Consider the following 13,892-nt stretch of genomic DNA (forward strand, 5'->3'; position numbering starts at 1 on the left):
CCTGTTGTAATTGTCAGCATGTGCATCTGTCTCTACGACCAGGCAGTGTGCTTTGTTCGGTGAGGGAAGGATACATTTACCCTCTTTCTCCCTCACAGATATTTCTTACTCCGACCACCACTATTCTCTGCTGTGCTCAAGGCACACATCACTAAGCTGTAAGAGCTCCCCTGTTTTGATGATCCCAGACCTGGCTTCATGACCATCCTCGGCCCAGCCCACCAGGATCCAAACTAGCATAACCCCTGGCAGAGGAATCCGATGTGCTGTCTGGTCTTAGGCATCCCTAGGAGATGTGTATCCTTGCCCTCTAGTCCCCTGAGACCTACCAATTCTTGGACTGACAGCAGGAGAATGAAAATCAATGAGGCTATCCTGCAGAAACGTGCCTACTTTCATCAAGGGGAGAAGTAGAACTTGGGAAGAGGTGTAGGATTAAAAACAAAATCCCCGGGGTGAATGTATCTTCTATCTGAATGAAGCGAAGTGTAGACGCCCAGCCTTGAATCCTGACTGGCGTGAGTTCATGGTATCCTTCCAGAATGACACGGCAGGAGACCACAGGTTATCGGCTCATGGCAAGGAAACCAAGGTGTCATCTGACAGCCTCGGTGTCTCAGCTGAGAAGCAGGGCACTGCTCCTCCAGGTCAGCATGACAGGCAAGTCCTGCAAATGCTTCTACCAACGGTTACCAACCACCAAGAGCACTTTGATCGAAATACAAGACAGGCAACCTTGGGGAGAGTGGGCGGTTTACCAAAGTCTGGTGATAAAGACTGGGGGTCCCAAAGGGAAGAGTGATACCTACATGAGTTTGTAAGGTAGGAGGAGGTCAGGGGCAGGCTTTGTGGGTTTGCCAAGCTCCCAGAGTTACACAAAGTGAACGTCAAGGGCCAAGAAATCAGAGCCTGTGAGACGGTCGGAGGGGGTTTGGTCTGAGGTTTGGTTTCTCAGCTCCCGTGCTATGGGATTAGTGTGAGAGCCAGAAGATGGTGGAAGCTAGGTCGAGCCTATGAACTCTACGGACTCTATGAACTCACCCCTCGTACCTTCTACTTTCCAATCATGTTGTTCTCCAAAGCAAGGGGCCAACAAGGGCATGCACTGCCAGAACAAATCATCCCAAAGAGATGATTTCCCCTTGGCACCACGTTCTATGTTTGCCCGGCAGCCCACATCCTGCTATGCCCCACTCTTGGGGCTGACTTCCCCAAAGTTTATTCAAATTCTCCAAGATTAAACTTAAGCCTGTATTCAGAGAGCACCTGAGAGTCTTACAGGTTCACCTAAAAGGAAGTTGGGAATTGTATCACTGTCAGTGTGTCTGCAGTTGGAGAATGGCCAGATCGTTCACAGAGCAATCAATCTAACACACCTAAGTTGTTCCCACAGATTAACCATCAACTGTTAGCAAAAGTCCTCACTTCCTTTACACTGATTTATGGCAGCAATAGAACTATACCACCCTAGTGGGCACGCCTCCTTTCAGCTGGGAACCTATAAATGTCAAGGTATTTTTCTTCCAGTTGAGAAGAACCCAGCAAAATGGGGATCTCCACGGTCATCTTCCAAATATGTCTTTTACTGGGTCCAGTTCTACCTACAGGTATTATATCTAATTATTATATTCATTAATTTCGCTCCTGCAAATCCAAATCATAGCAAATTGTATCTACTTATTCCCTGGTGTTAGAATTTCCATCTCGAGGGGAGTTTTGTATCAAGGAGGAGGCAAGTCTTTGCTGATAATTGTCATTGCGAGTACTTAGAAGGAATGGCTCTTTTTTCCCCCCTTTTGTTTCTGGCTGAGAAATACAATAGTTGTACTTAGAAAAAGTCGATCATTATGTCAGTGTTTTCAGCGAGTAGCTCAACTAAGGAAACGATTGATTGGCCTTAGAAAAATCCTTGGTGTTACGGAAAAGTGTGTGTGTATTATTAAGAGGCCCTAAAATTTTGATCGTTGGTTGAGGACATGGTTTGTGTACTATAAAAACGGGCAGTAAGACTGCCCCTGAAAATGCTCATTACGTGACTTATTTCTGCAGGTATATCTGGCTTGGTAATATTTACAGGCCAAAGAGCTGAGCACAGACAAGATCATTAAGACTCGAAATTTGTGTCTGTCACTCACCGCTTTAGAAGCTCAACAACTCATGGGTATCTTTGTGTTCTTAGAGTGTCAGGTGGTCAAACGGACACAAAAGAGCCACAGGCAAATCAGTGTGACTGCGGAATCTCGGTGTCCATGTATGAGATAGTACGTGAACAGGCCGGTTAGCCAGTCTGCCTGTTAGCTATCTCTCCATCTCTCTCCCTTTTCCCATTGTCTCTGTCTCTCCCTCAGTTCCTCCCTTCCGTTTTCCCTTGCTTCCCTTTCCTCCTTCCTTCTCTCCCTCCCTCCCTTCGTCTCTTCCTTCCTTTTTCTCTTCTATCTCCCTCCCCCTTTCTTTGGTGTCACCTTTTTGCTCCATTCGTGAATTTCAGAAGACGGGGCCAAAGAACCCTAATTCCCAGAGAACTTCTAGAACTCTCACGCCTACCCCCAGGCTTTGTAGGGGAAGCTCCCAAGCTAGAGGTTCATTTGGGAAACGGCCTTCGTGAAAGCAGCACCCCGGTGATGAGGCCCTCGCCGCGCTGGTGATGGGGGGACCGGCCAGTTCTACGTCAACGGGGTACTGACTACATGGTGACCGAGGGTGCCCACCTTCTTTTCTTGTCAGGAGGACGTCAGTGGATACTGGCTCTGGGCAGTGGGTACTGGCTCTGGGCAGTCTGGGGGCTGGAAACTTCGTCTCCATCAAAATACTTGCAAATGAAGGGGGGGGGTGTTGTTAGCTCTGGCTTTTATCTAGAGGACACTAATCCCTGGACTTGGACTGGCTGAGCAGGGACACTAGATCCACGTCAGCCCCTGAGGGACAGGGTGCGAGTTCCCCCCATTGTTACCTGCAGAGGGGCTTACGGCCGCAGGGATCGCGGATTGCCGCAACTCGTGGTTTTACTAGCGGGTGTTATAGGCATGCGCATGCGCAAACGCGTGTGCGCGCACGCACGCACGCGCGCCGGTGCTTGCTGTTTAGACGTGGGGGATGACCCTCTGCAACGTGCTCCCTCTGTACCAGGTGCTCGGGTGGAGAGCGTGCCTGTGTTTTCCGATCTAAACCTGCCAACAGCCCCACAGTTAAGCATCACCACTGGCGCATTGCAGATGAGGAAACTGAGGTTCAGAAAGGTTACGCGGTTTGGGCCGGGTCAGCAGCGGGTGAGCGGCTGGGCCGGGGTTTGAACCCTGGAGGCGGTCCGCTGGCATTCAGGGAGCCGTCTTGGCCCGACGACTCTTGCTGCTTCTCGAAAAGAGCCCAGGAGACAAACCTTGGCATTTGGCTCGGGGCTGGAGCCCCCGTGGGGGAGCTGGGTGCCCGCCGGCCATGGCAGCGGGCACCGTCCTCAGCTTTGGTCCTCGCACAAACTCCTGAGAAAAATTCAGTGCCCCCAGGTTTGTGCGGGGCTGGAGGGGCCGTGGAACCCCTGCCTCTCCTAGCCACATCTTTGGCGCTGCCGTTTGCCAGCTCTGGGGCCTCTGCAAGCCTCCCTTTACTCGTTTGTGATATGCGACCGTGTTCCAACCTCCTAGGGTCACATCGACGGGAAGTCACCGCCCAGTGTCCGGCCCATAGAGGGCGCCTTGGAACTGCTCACTTTTAAGCCTCTAGGCGCTGTCCTAACGTTTTATCCAAACCTAACTACCTAAGGGCCAGTGGTGTCTTGGATTGGATCCTGGGAGAGAAAAAGCAAAAGCAAGTGACATCCAAATAAACCCTGGAGTTTAGTGAGTGGGAACGTACCAGCACTGATTTGGTAGTCAGGACAAATGCACCCCGGTAGTTTTGGGTAGCATCAGAGGAGTTGGGTCAGGGTGTGTGGGATCTCCGTATTAGCCCTGCAACTTTTTCTAGAAGCCTACAGTTATTGAAAGAAAAATTTTTTAAAATTTTTTTAAATGTTTTTATTTATTTTTGAGACAGAGAGAGACAGAGCATGAGCGGGGGAGGGGCAGAGAGAGAGGGAGACCCAGAATCTGAAGCAGGCTCCAGGCTCCAAGCTGTCAGCACAGAGCCTGACGCGGGGCTCGAACTCACAGACCGTGAGATCATGACTTGAGCTGAAGTCGGATGCTTAACCGACTGAGCCACCCAGGCGCCCCTGCAAGAAAATTTTTAATGTAACTTCCTTTGGTCCCATTTCTTGAAGGCCAACGTTTTGCAAAACGAGGAAGTAATAACTGCTTACAAATGAATTCCAGCAGGTTGCTGAGCCTTGTGTGTACCCTTTCCACAGCTTCGCAAGGGATTTAGCAATGACTGATGCCTGAAATAAGGAGAAAACGAATGAAGGGGTTTTCAGACATTATGAGAAGGTGTTTAATGTGGGTGACATCTGGACAGGGGGCGGGGCGGGGGGGGGGTGGATGTGGGACATGGGGAGGCACTCCTGAATCACCATCCTGAACAGTTCTCCTTTCTTCAGAGCACGATTGTTGCACAAACTCACCAGTGAAAGTTATGTGACTCAGTCTGGTTGAGGTGCAGAATGTTCTGGAACAAGGAGAAAGTCCGTGGCCACACTCCAGTAATGCTGTTTCTCTGCCATGTTGACAACACTCATGCTGTTCCCTTTATCTGGTTACAGTCTTCTTCCCACTCTCCCTTGCCTTCACCTGGCTAAATCTAGCTGCTATTCTTATTTTATTTAAAAAAATTTTTTTTAATCTTTTAATGTTTATTTTTGAAAGAGAGAGACACACAGTGAGAGTAGGGGAGGGGCAGAGAGAGAGGAAGACACAGAATCAGAAGCAGGCTCCAGGCTCCGAGCTGTCAGCACAGAGCCCGACGCGGGGTTCAAACTCATGAACCGCGAGATCATGACCTGAGCCGAAGTTGGGCACTCAACCGATTGAGCCACCCAGGTGCCCTGTGTTGAAAGTTTTTAATTCAAAATTCAGTTTACTCAGTAGATACAGGACTGTTCACATTTTCTCTTTCTTGTGTCAGTTTTGGTAAATTACTTTTTCAAGTAATTTGTCCATTTCATCTCAATTTTATTTTATTTATTTATTTTTTAATGTTTATTCATTTTTGAGAGAGAGAGAGAGAGAGAGAGAGCATGAGCAGGGAAGGGGAGAAAGAGAGGGAGACACAGAACTCAAAGCAAGCTCCAGGCTCTGAGCTGTCAGCACAGAGCCCAATGAGGGGCTCAAACTTGCAAACCCGAGATTGTGACCTGGGCTGAAGTCAGATGCTTAACCGACTGACCACCCAGGCACCCTTAGCTGCTATTTTAAATACCGCAGACATACCTGTCCTGTCCAGGAATCTTTCCCTGACATATACTCTTAACACACACACACACACTCACAAACAGGCACATATACAGATACACACACAGAGTGTATCATCCCTATGGTTATCACTCTTATTTTTCCGTGGCATCTTGCACCAAATTATCTGTGGATTTTTCTAGGGATCCTGCTATGCTGGGAGGCGCTGGAGGGCAGCGTCTTGCTCATTTAGGACCTGGCTCCACATCTTGCATTTCCAAGAGCCTGATCGAGTGCCTGGCTCATGCTGAACATAGTGATGCAGCCTGAATGCTCCAGTGTGGGGCCAGCTGGGCCAGAGCCATTGTGCCTGTGAGCCGTCCCCAAAGGCACAACTTCATGCCAGGTCCTGAGCAGGATTTCTGTTTCCTTGTATATAGTTTCTGGGACGCTAAATTAAAAATGGATGAAAAGACCTAAATGCGAAACGGGAAGCCATCAAAATCATAGAGGAGAACACAGGCAGCCACCTTTTTGATATCGGCCTTGGCATTTTCTTACGAGACACGTCCCCGGGCCAGAAGTGTGATAAGGAAACAACAGTATACGTTTGTTAAGATTTATGGGGTTTATTTCTTTTTATGTCTTATACATTCTTTCCTATGCAAAGGGTAAAAAGCAGGATGGATACAGAAATGTGGATGCCATCAGCCCGACTGATGTTTGAAGGTGTGAGAATGTGTGAACCAGTGAAAGTGTCGGCTGAAATTTAAATCTCGCAAATAAGCAGAAAATATAATTTCTGGCAGACTATATATATACATATATATATACATATATATATATATATATATATATGTATATATATATGGTGTTCTTTGAACAGTAGTGTTTAAGAATAAAATACTTTGCGGGGCGCCTGCGTGGTTCAGTCCATTGAGCATCTGACTCTTGATTTCAGCTCAGGCTGTGATCTTCACGGTTCGTGAGTTGAAGCCCCACATCAGGCTCTGTGCTGAGAGCGCCGAGCCTTCTTGGGATTCTCTGTCTCCCTCTCTCTCAGCCCTTTTTACACCCCCCCCCCTCAAAAATACACAAATAAACATTCAAAGGAAGAATAAAATACTTTGCAATTTCTGTAAGTTGAAATCGATGGTATAAGGCAAGGAAGGGGAGCTATTAGCTGTGACTTTGGTAAACGACTTAACATCTCTGAACCTCGGTTTCCTAATCTATAAAATGAGGACGTGTATTTTGGAAATGGGAACTCAGAGAAAAGTCATTTTTTTCTAGTCCAACCCCAGGGTTTCTCCACCTCAGCAGTACTTACATTTCAGATCAGGTTGAAGTGTTGTTGTGGGGCTCTGGCCTGTGTATTTTAAGACGTTTAATAGCGTTTAAGATGTTTAACAGCGTATCTGGTCTCTAACGAGTTTCTTATTTTTGTGTGTTTAAATATCTAGTTCTTTCATTCTGAAAATTATGTTGCTTTCTGGTGCGAAGTCAGTATTTTATTTTAGAATAAGGGTTTTTTTCCCCCTATATATTTAATTCGTATAGCTATATTTTGAATATAGCTAATATAGCTAGTATTTTGAATATTTCAAAGCTAATTTTTTGAATGCCAGCTACATGACAGACACTGTTTTAAACACTTGGTGTATTTTTTTTTCTGGTTTTGTCTTCACAGTAACCTAATGAAGTAGTTCGTGTAATTATCCTCATACAGATAAGGAGACGGAGAGTGAGGTTAATGATTGCTCACGTTTAGAGGGCAAAGGAGCAGCAGCACTAGAATTTAAACCTACGTTCCTGTGTCCCCCAAGCTCCTGGGTGTACAGGTCCCACTCCCAGCACCCCCACTTTGCCCCATCAGGATCTTTCCTTTTCAAGAACTTAGTTTTAGGCTGTTGATGTTTCCTAATGAACTCAGAACCCTTTTTTAAAAGAACCTCTCAAAGAAGAATCTTTGGATGGGAATGAAAGTAAACCCAAATTGGTTTACAGTGAATGACACTTCTGTATTCAGTCCTTCCAGCCAGAAACCTAATTCGTCTATCTCTCCCTCTGCAGGAGACGGCCAAGAAGCTTTGCATAGAGTTTGTATTTTGTGTGTGTGTGTGTGTGTGTGTGTGTGTGTGTGTTTGTTTACTTATTCTATTTTTGAGAGAGAGAGAGAGAGAGAGAGAGTATGTGTGTGTAAGTGGGGGAGGGGCAGAAAGAGAGGGAGACAGAGAATCCCAAGCAGGCTCCACAGCTGTCAGCCCAGAGCCCAACGTGGGACTCGAACCCACGAACTGTGAGATCATGACCTGGGCCGAAACCAAGAGTTGGATGCTTAACCAACTGAGCCACCAAGGTGCCCCTAGAGTTTGTATTTTATTCTTATAAATACTGTTTTTTATTCTTATTCTTATTAGACTGTTTCGAAGGAGCCCTTTAGTTAGTGTAGAAGTAGTGTCCCTACCTCCTCAGAGCCCATTTTGCCCCACGTCTTCCCCTCTGCCTGGCTCACATCTGTTTGTACTTCCTGGAATTGTGCCGGGGAATCACATATGATCTCCGCTAGACTCCTGGACATCCCTCAACTGGAGCCCTTAGTTTCCTGTTCACCAGTTGCTTACCTGGACGCCTCACCTGCTAGAGCAAATTTACAAAGGACAGTGGAGGCATCATGCAATGTCAATACATCCCCTGCCTGAGGGGTCCAGCGTCCCATAGGGGCTGCGTAAGTGGTTGTCTAAGGAAGTGTATCTCACCATACTGTTGAACTCGCTGTTACGTTTCCTTTACATATGCTGTTGCACAGTGGTTTTCCCATGTGTCAGAGTCACCTGGAGTGCTTAGTAAACACGTATTTGGGCACCACTTCCAGAACTCCTGATGCGTAAGTCTGGGGGAGCCCTAACAATTTGCATTTTTAACACATTCCGGGTGCTGGCTGCTGCTGCTGACTCGTGGCCCCTGCCTGAAGAACCGTTGCTCCAAAAGAACTTGTTCTTATGGAGCTGGAACAGGGAGTTTGTTGGTTACTCAAAAATGTTGTTTAAAATGGGGAACCATAAGCTAGGATACATATTTTAAGTGTTTCGCTTTAACTTAAGACACATAAATACACTTTGACTCACCAATTTGCTGCCTTAGGACTTTCTCCCAGTAGGGATCTCCGGTGGTTCTCCAATGTCTTTCTTGCATAAACCAAACCAATTTTGCATATCTGAAATTTCTAGCCTTCATTTCTCTAAAGGGAAGTGTGAAATGAAAGACACTTGCAAAGCGGTATGAACACAGACATTCTCATGTGGTTGTACGTCTTTCCTGTGGTTGTACGTCTTTCTTATATTCTTCAGTGTCTCTCTCGCCTGATTTCTTTTTAGTACCTTGATTTTATTTCCAAAGCCTTCAGCCTCATTTTTATAGAAAGCCATCGTTTTCTTTTTACCCACATTTCATCGATGTACTTAATATTTAATTGAATTTAATCCAAGGACGACTGGCATAATCAAGGTTGAGGTTCATACCTGCCTCTAGCTGATCGTACAACTAAGCTGGTTAGGACTGAAGTTGCCAGGATGCTAGGAAACAGTGCACCAGCCCTAGTGATTGGTAGGTTTACAGGGAGGATGGAGGGCATCAGTTCACTTGGAGAGGGGGTTAAATAAAGGTCAGTGAAGGGGTGCCTGGGTGGGTCAGTCGGTTGAGCGGCCAACTTCAGCTCAGGTCATGATCTCGCGGTTTGTGAGTTCGAGCCCCGTGTCGGGCTCTGTGCTGACGGCTCAGAGCCTGGAGCCTGCTTCGGATTCTGTGTCTCCTTCTCTTTCTGCCCATCCCCTGCTTGTGCTTGGTCTCTCTCTGTCTCGCAAAAATAAATAAATGTAAAAAATAAAAAAAATTAAAAAAAAAAAGGTCAGTGAAGAGAATGTGTTTACTGCCACCTACAGGATGCCTTTCCACCAGAGTATTCAGATATTGCAAATAAAAATACAATGCACCTAGTTAAATTTGAACTTCAGATTTATAAAAAAATATTTTTGGTTTGTGTGTGTGTGTGTGTGTGTGTGCGTGTAAGTGTGTCCCATGCAAATTTAATTGGGACATACTTACACTAAAGAAGTACCCATTGTTTATCTGAAATTCAAATAAAACTTTTTTTAAGACAATTTTTTAGTATAGTATGTCCCATACAGTATTTGGGATATACTTACATTACAAAATATGCTTGTTTATTTGAAATCCCAACTTAACTGGGACTCCTGTAACTTTTGTCTGGCAATCCTACTTCTGCTCCATATTTTCTTGACATTTGTTGCCTTTTTTCAAGTCTAGATGAAATATCTGCTCCTCTCTGGAATTTTCCTGCCCTCCTTCTAAGCCCATATATCATTCACTTTGAGATTCCCACCCTGTGCTCTGTTTTCCTCTCAAGGGTAAGACTGGATTACTGGCTACCGAGACTGGATGCTGAGTCGTCTCTAAGCTCCAGAGAATGGAGTCTTGTCCTGTGTGATGGAGTCCTCCCTTCTCCCCAACTTTCAGTGCAGTGCCTCATGGGCAGTGAGAGATCAGTCCATGTTTGCTGAGTGAATTATTTAATGAGTGAGACCCAGCTAACCCTCCAAAGTAAAGTGTGATGCCACCCCCTCCTCTGCGTGAATTAGCAGGGAGGTGAGATTTAATGCTGGTTTTCAGAAGAGTTCTCATTTGGCCCTTTTTCTTTGTATTTTTCAGCAAGATCAGTGACAGAATCAACCATAGAAGCCACTTCTGAAGAGGCACAGACAGCAGGTGGTAACTGAACTCTGGGATTGGGTGGTTGTGGGGCCCAAAGCCACCCCAAGGACTCAGGAGGGCCTGCTATGGAGATTCTTGCTGGGTTTTAGATGTAGGGCAAGGAAGGGCCTCTTCTGATGGGGTCTACCAGGGCCCGGGCCTCTTCCTCATAAGGTTCCACACTGACCAGAAGATAGGTCCTGAGTCTTCATGCTGGCCTCTGCCCAGTGACACCCCTTTCCTAAGATCTCTCCCCCTCAGGGTGTTCCCTGGGGGTTGCAGCCACTCAGAGAGGCAGCAGAGGCAGGTGTGGACAGGAGGATCTGACTAAGACTCTGGATATAATCAGTTATGATTTCTCTTCTTTTCTAGAATTTTTATCAAGTGTTGGGAAAACAGTGAATACCTCTGCCTTGGTTGATGCTTTAAATAGTAACTTCTTCTGCTGTTTCTTTATCTTCTTCTAGCCCTGTGTGTGCATGGGTGTGCCTGCCTGTGCAAAAGTGCAGACCTTATGATTTGGGTCACATAGTTCAATGTTAAATATATAGATGCCAAGAGGCAAAACTGTGCCATGGGTAAGAGCAACTGGCCTGAGTACAAGTCCTGCCCCTTATTGCCTACCAGCCAGTTGGTCTTGGGTCACCTTCCAGAGCCTCTGTTTTTCCATGGGTTGTTTTGAGGACTAACCAGGATGATACATGGAAAGCTCTTGAATAGCATCTGAGCAACTGCGTGGTTTGGTCAGGGCTCAGCACAGGTTGTCCTGGACGATGTGTGCTGCTCAGGAAACAGATCCTACCTGTGGCACTGCCCCCACAACGCACATGACTGTGGCCATGGGGAAGACATGGGCCATCTGCTCAGGGGGCCTCCAAGAGATAATGCATATTACATAGCTCAAGGCAGAATCATGATAGCAATGACCTCTCTTCCTCTCCAAACTGATTTGTCCATCAGGAAAGTGCAAACAATGGAGTGCTTTGACCAACTTATTTTACCGCTAAGTCAACTTCAGTTTACTTCTCTCTAAGAGGAGGGAATCCTACCATCATGGGTTGCCATGAGGACCAAATGAGACAATGTGGGTGATGTACTTAAAGACAGTGAGTGTTGGAAATTGTAGAATTATCATCATTGTAATTCTTATTGTAATGGTGGCTGACATCCGTTGTGTGCCGACAACACGCCAGCCAGTCTGATACACATTTGATCTACGTCTCTCGTTTAATTCTCCCAATTAAATGAGAATTTAATCGAGCGTCAGTAAGTCTCAGTAAGTGACCACCTCTGTCATTTTATGAGAAAGGAAAGACATTTTCACCTCCCCACTGTCTTTGTCAACACAAAGCCACTTGACTGTTCTTTGGACCCAACAGTTGCCAATCTATGCTTTTAGTGATTTCAGCCGGTCAAGAACCGAGAAGCCAAAGCCAGCCTTCTCAGCAACTCATGCCCATTCATACGAACCGGCCAGGCTACGTTCCCTCAAAGAAATAAGAAAAGGAATGGGTCCCACATTTGTACGAAATTAGGTACAAGCCTAATTTGCTTTTCTTCAGGGATGAAACGTTCATTTCTATTTTAATGAAATACAGAAATATCTGCAGCAGGAAGTATGCAGAAACAAGTGCCCACATTATTAAAGAGTGTTACAGTGAATTTATTCTTCAGATGTAAAAAGCCATTTTTTTTTAAGTCACCATGTTTCTTGGGACTAGCTTAGCATTTTGTTCTCCACGCACCAGAGACGCAAGAAGTCTTTATCAATTTGAATGAAGTTTCAAAGACAGATTACAGATCTGTTGACGTTGATCCACATGCAGTGGCTATAACTCTACTTCGGAGTCAACCAGAAGAAAACCAATGGTTCACATGTGGATTTCTTGGTCAGGATCCCTGTAGATGAAACACACTCATGTCTGATTTTTCTTTTATTCCTTTGTAGTTTCCCAATCAGATCTTCTCACAACACCTGGTGAGTACTGTCAAAACAATGTCTGAATTTGGTTTAGAATTTAATTATTATCCTATACAGTTATTTACATCTTAAGCACAAACACTGCCTTTAGTGAATGGTATGAGGTCTACACAAAAGCATGATTTGTGTCCTTTGTAGAAATACAAAGACAATAGAAGCTTCTTTCAGTTATAGAATAAATGGACCAAGTAGTTATACTGTTATGTTCTTCTTCAATTTTATTTTGCCTTTGCCTCAAACTTTTATGTACATCAGAATCAATGAGGATATTTTTTGAATGCCAGTTCTTGGGATCTACCTTCCTTCCCTTCAGAGACCCTGATTTGGAGGGTCCGGTTTGAGGCTCAGGAATCTGAACTCTGATTCCTTCAGTTTCAGTTTCAGTTTGAAACTTCAGTTTCAAAGTAACTGAAAATGAAGATGGTCCGTAGACCGCACTTTGAGCAACCATGCTGCATGGCCCAGTACTGAATTAAGTTTTTATGTTTGGAGTGTAATTCCAGAAGCATGACATTGCTAAGAATTTCCAAAGACCGTGGCAGAGATACGTATATATGTATTTTAAGTTCTATCTGTTTTTACTTATTTTTTTTTCTTAATGTCTGTATTTTGCTCAATGTCAAGTACGTTTAAGTTGGTAACATTTTCCCAAGTGGTTCATGGCTGCATCATAAGTCTGACTGATTGATATCAAGGCTTTTCAACAAGTGCATTGCTAACATTGAACGTTTACACCCCTTTCCAAATGGCCTCAATATCTTTGCTACCTCATTTGGCGAGAACCAGTCCTGCCATGGACCCTTCTATGCAGGAGAGACTACAGTGTGGGCTCTCTGTGTGGTGTTTCAGGAGAATGTGTCTCCCGATCTCAGGGACTTATGGTCTAATGGCAAGATAGACAGTAATCATACAGTTACAAGTACAGCTGTGGGAAATTCTGGAGCAAGAGGTACATGGCGAGAGAGATGTGATCAGGCTATGAGAAAGAGACCAGCTCCAAGATAGTCACAGGTGAACTCAGGTCTGGAGCTAGTGCAGGAATTCACCAGACAGAGCACGAAGGAAGAGTGGTTTCCTGTTCTTCACTGCATTTGCTGTCAGGAATGTGAAGGAACAGGTACAGACTCAGATGGACGATAGCCACCCTGTTTCTGCCTTTAGATACTCCCCTCCTCCATGCTTAGCCATCTAGCCAGGGTACTGCCCTGATGGGAGGTTATCTCTAGGTTCCATTTTCCAAACTGCCCTTGACACATTTTCCAAAGCTCTAACTAAAAAAAAAAAAATAATAATAAAAAAATAAAAAATAAAAAAGAGAGAGAGAGAGAGAGAGAGAGAGAGACTTACAGTTAATAGAGTTTTTGAAGTGTTGCCTGCCATTGGTGGTAGAATACCATTTGTCTTTTGGAGCAAATGGGTTAAGAGCCACAGCTGGACTTGATTCTTGTTTGCCTTCTAAATTCTTGTCTAAATATGGATGGAGTTGGTGGAAGGCAAAGCCAGAGATGCGTTCATGAGCAAATCCCTGGGAAGCTCATCCTTCGATCATATCTTGAACTGACATATTAAAGATGAGCAATGTAGCACGATCTCTGCTTTGTGTCATCCTATCCCCCCTGTACCAACCCCTTAAGTTGGCCATTTTCTTGGAGATAGTGAGACTTAATGAAGAGGGCTTATACACAGCTTCCATCCACAACGTCCTTAACTCCACTGAGACAGACGCAGACTATACGGCAGAGTAGATGGTACCTGAGAGGATGAACTAATCTGGGGGCTTGTGACAGATGTAAGATGAAAGCCTTCTTAAAGATGAAAAC

The 13,892-nt window shown here is 45.3% G+C and overlaps 1 protein-coding gene across 1 annotated transcript in view; it reads left to right on the top strand.

Annotated features, from left to right (window-relative positions):
• The first annotated feature begins 2,994 nt into the window (after window positions 1-2,994).
• Window positions 2,995-13,892, top strand: part of DMBT1 (deleted in malignant brain tumors 1) — a 70,362-nt gene continuing 59,464 nt past the window's right edge. The window contains exons 1-3 of the mRNA XM_042907807.1: window positions 2,995-3,126; window positions 10,050-10,106; window positions 12,040-12,069. Coding sequence (XP_042763741.1) covers window positions 3,024-3,126; window positions 10,050-10,106; window positions 12,040-12,069 — 190 coding nt within the window. The 5' untranslated portion in view covers window positions 2,995-3,023. The remainder of the gene's footprint in view (window positions 3,127-10,049; window positions 10,107-12,039; window positions 12,070-13,892) is intronic.

This window comes from Panthera leo, chromosome D2 (assembly GCF_018350215.1).
Source record: "Panthera leo isolate Ple1 chromosome D2, P.leo_Ple1_pat1.1, whole genome shotgun sequence".
Taxonomy (NCBI): domain Eukaryota; kingdom Metazoa; phylum Chordata; class Mammalia; order Carnivora; family Felidae; genus Panthera; species Panthera leo.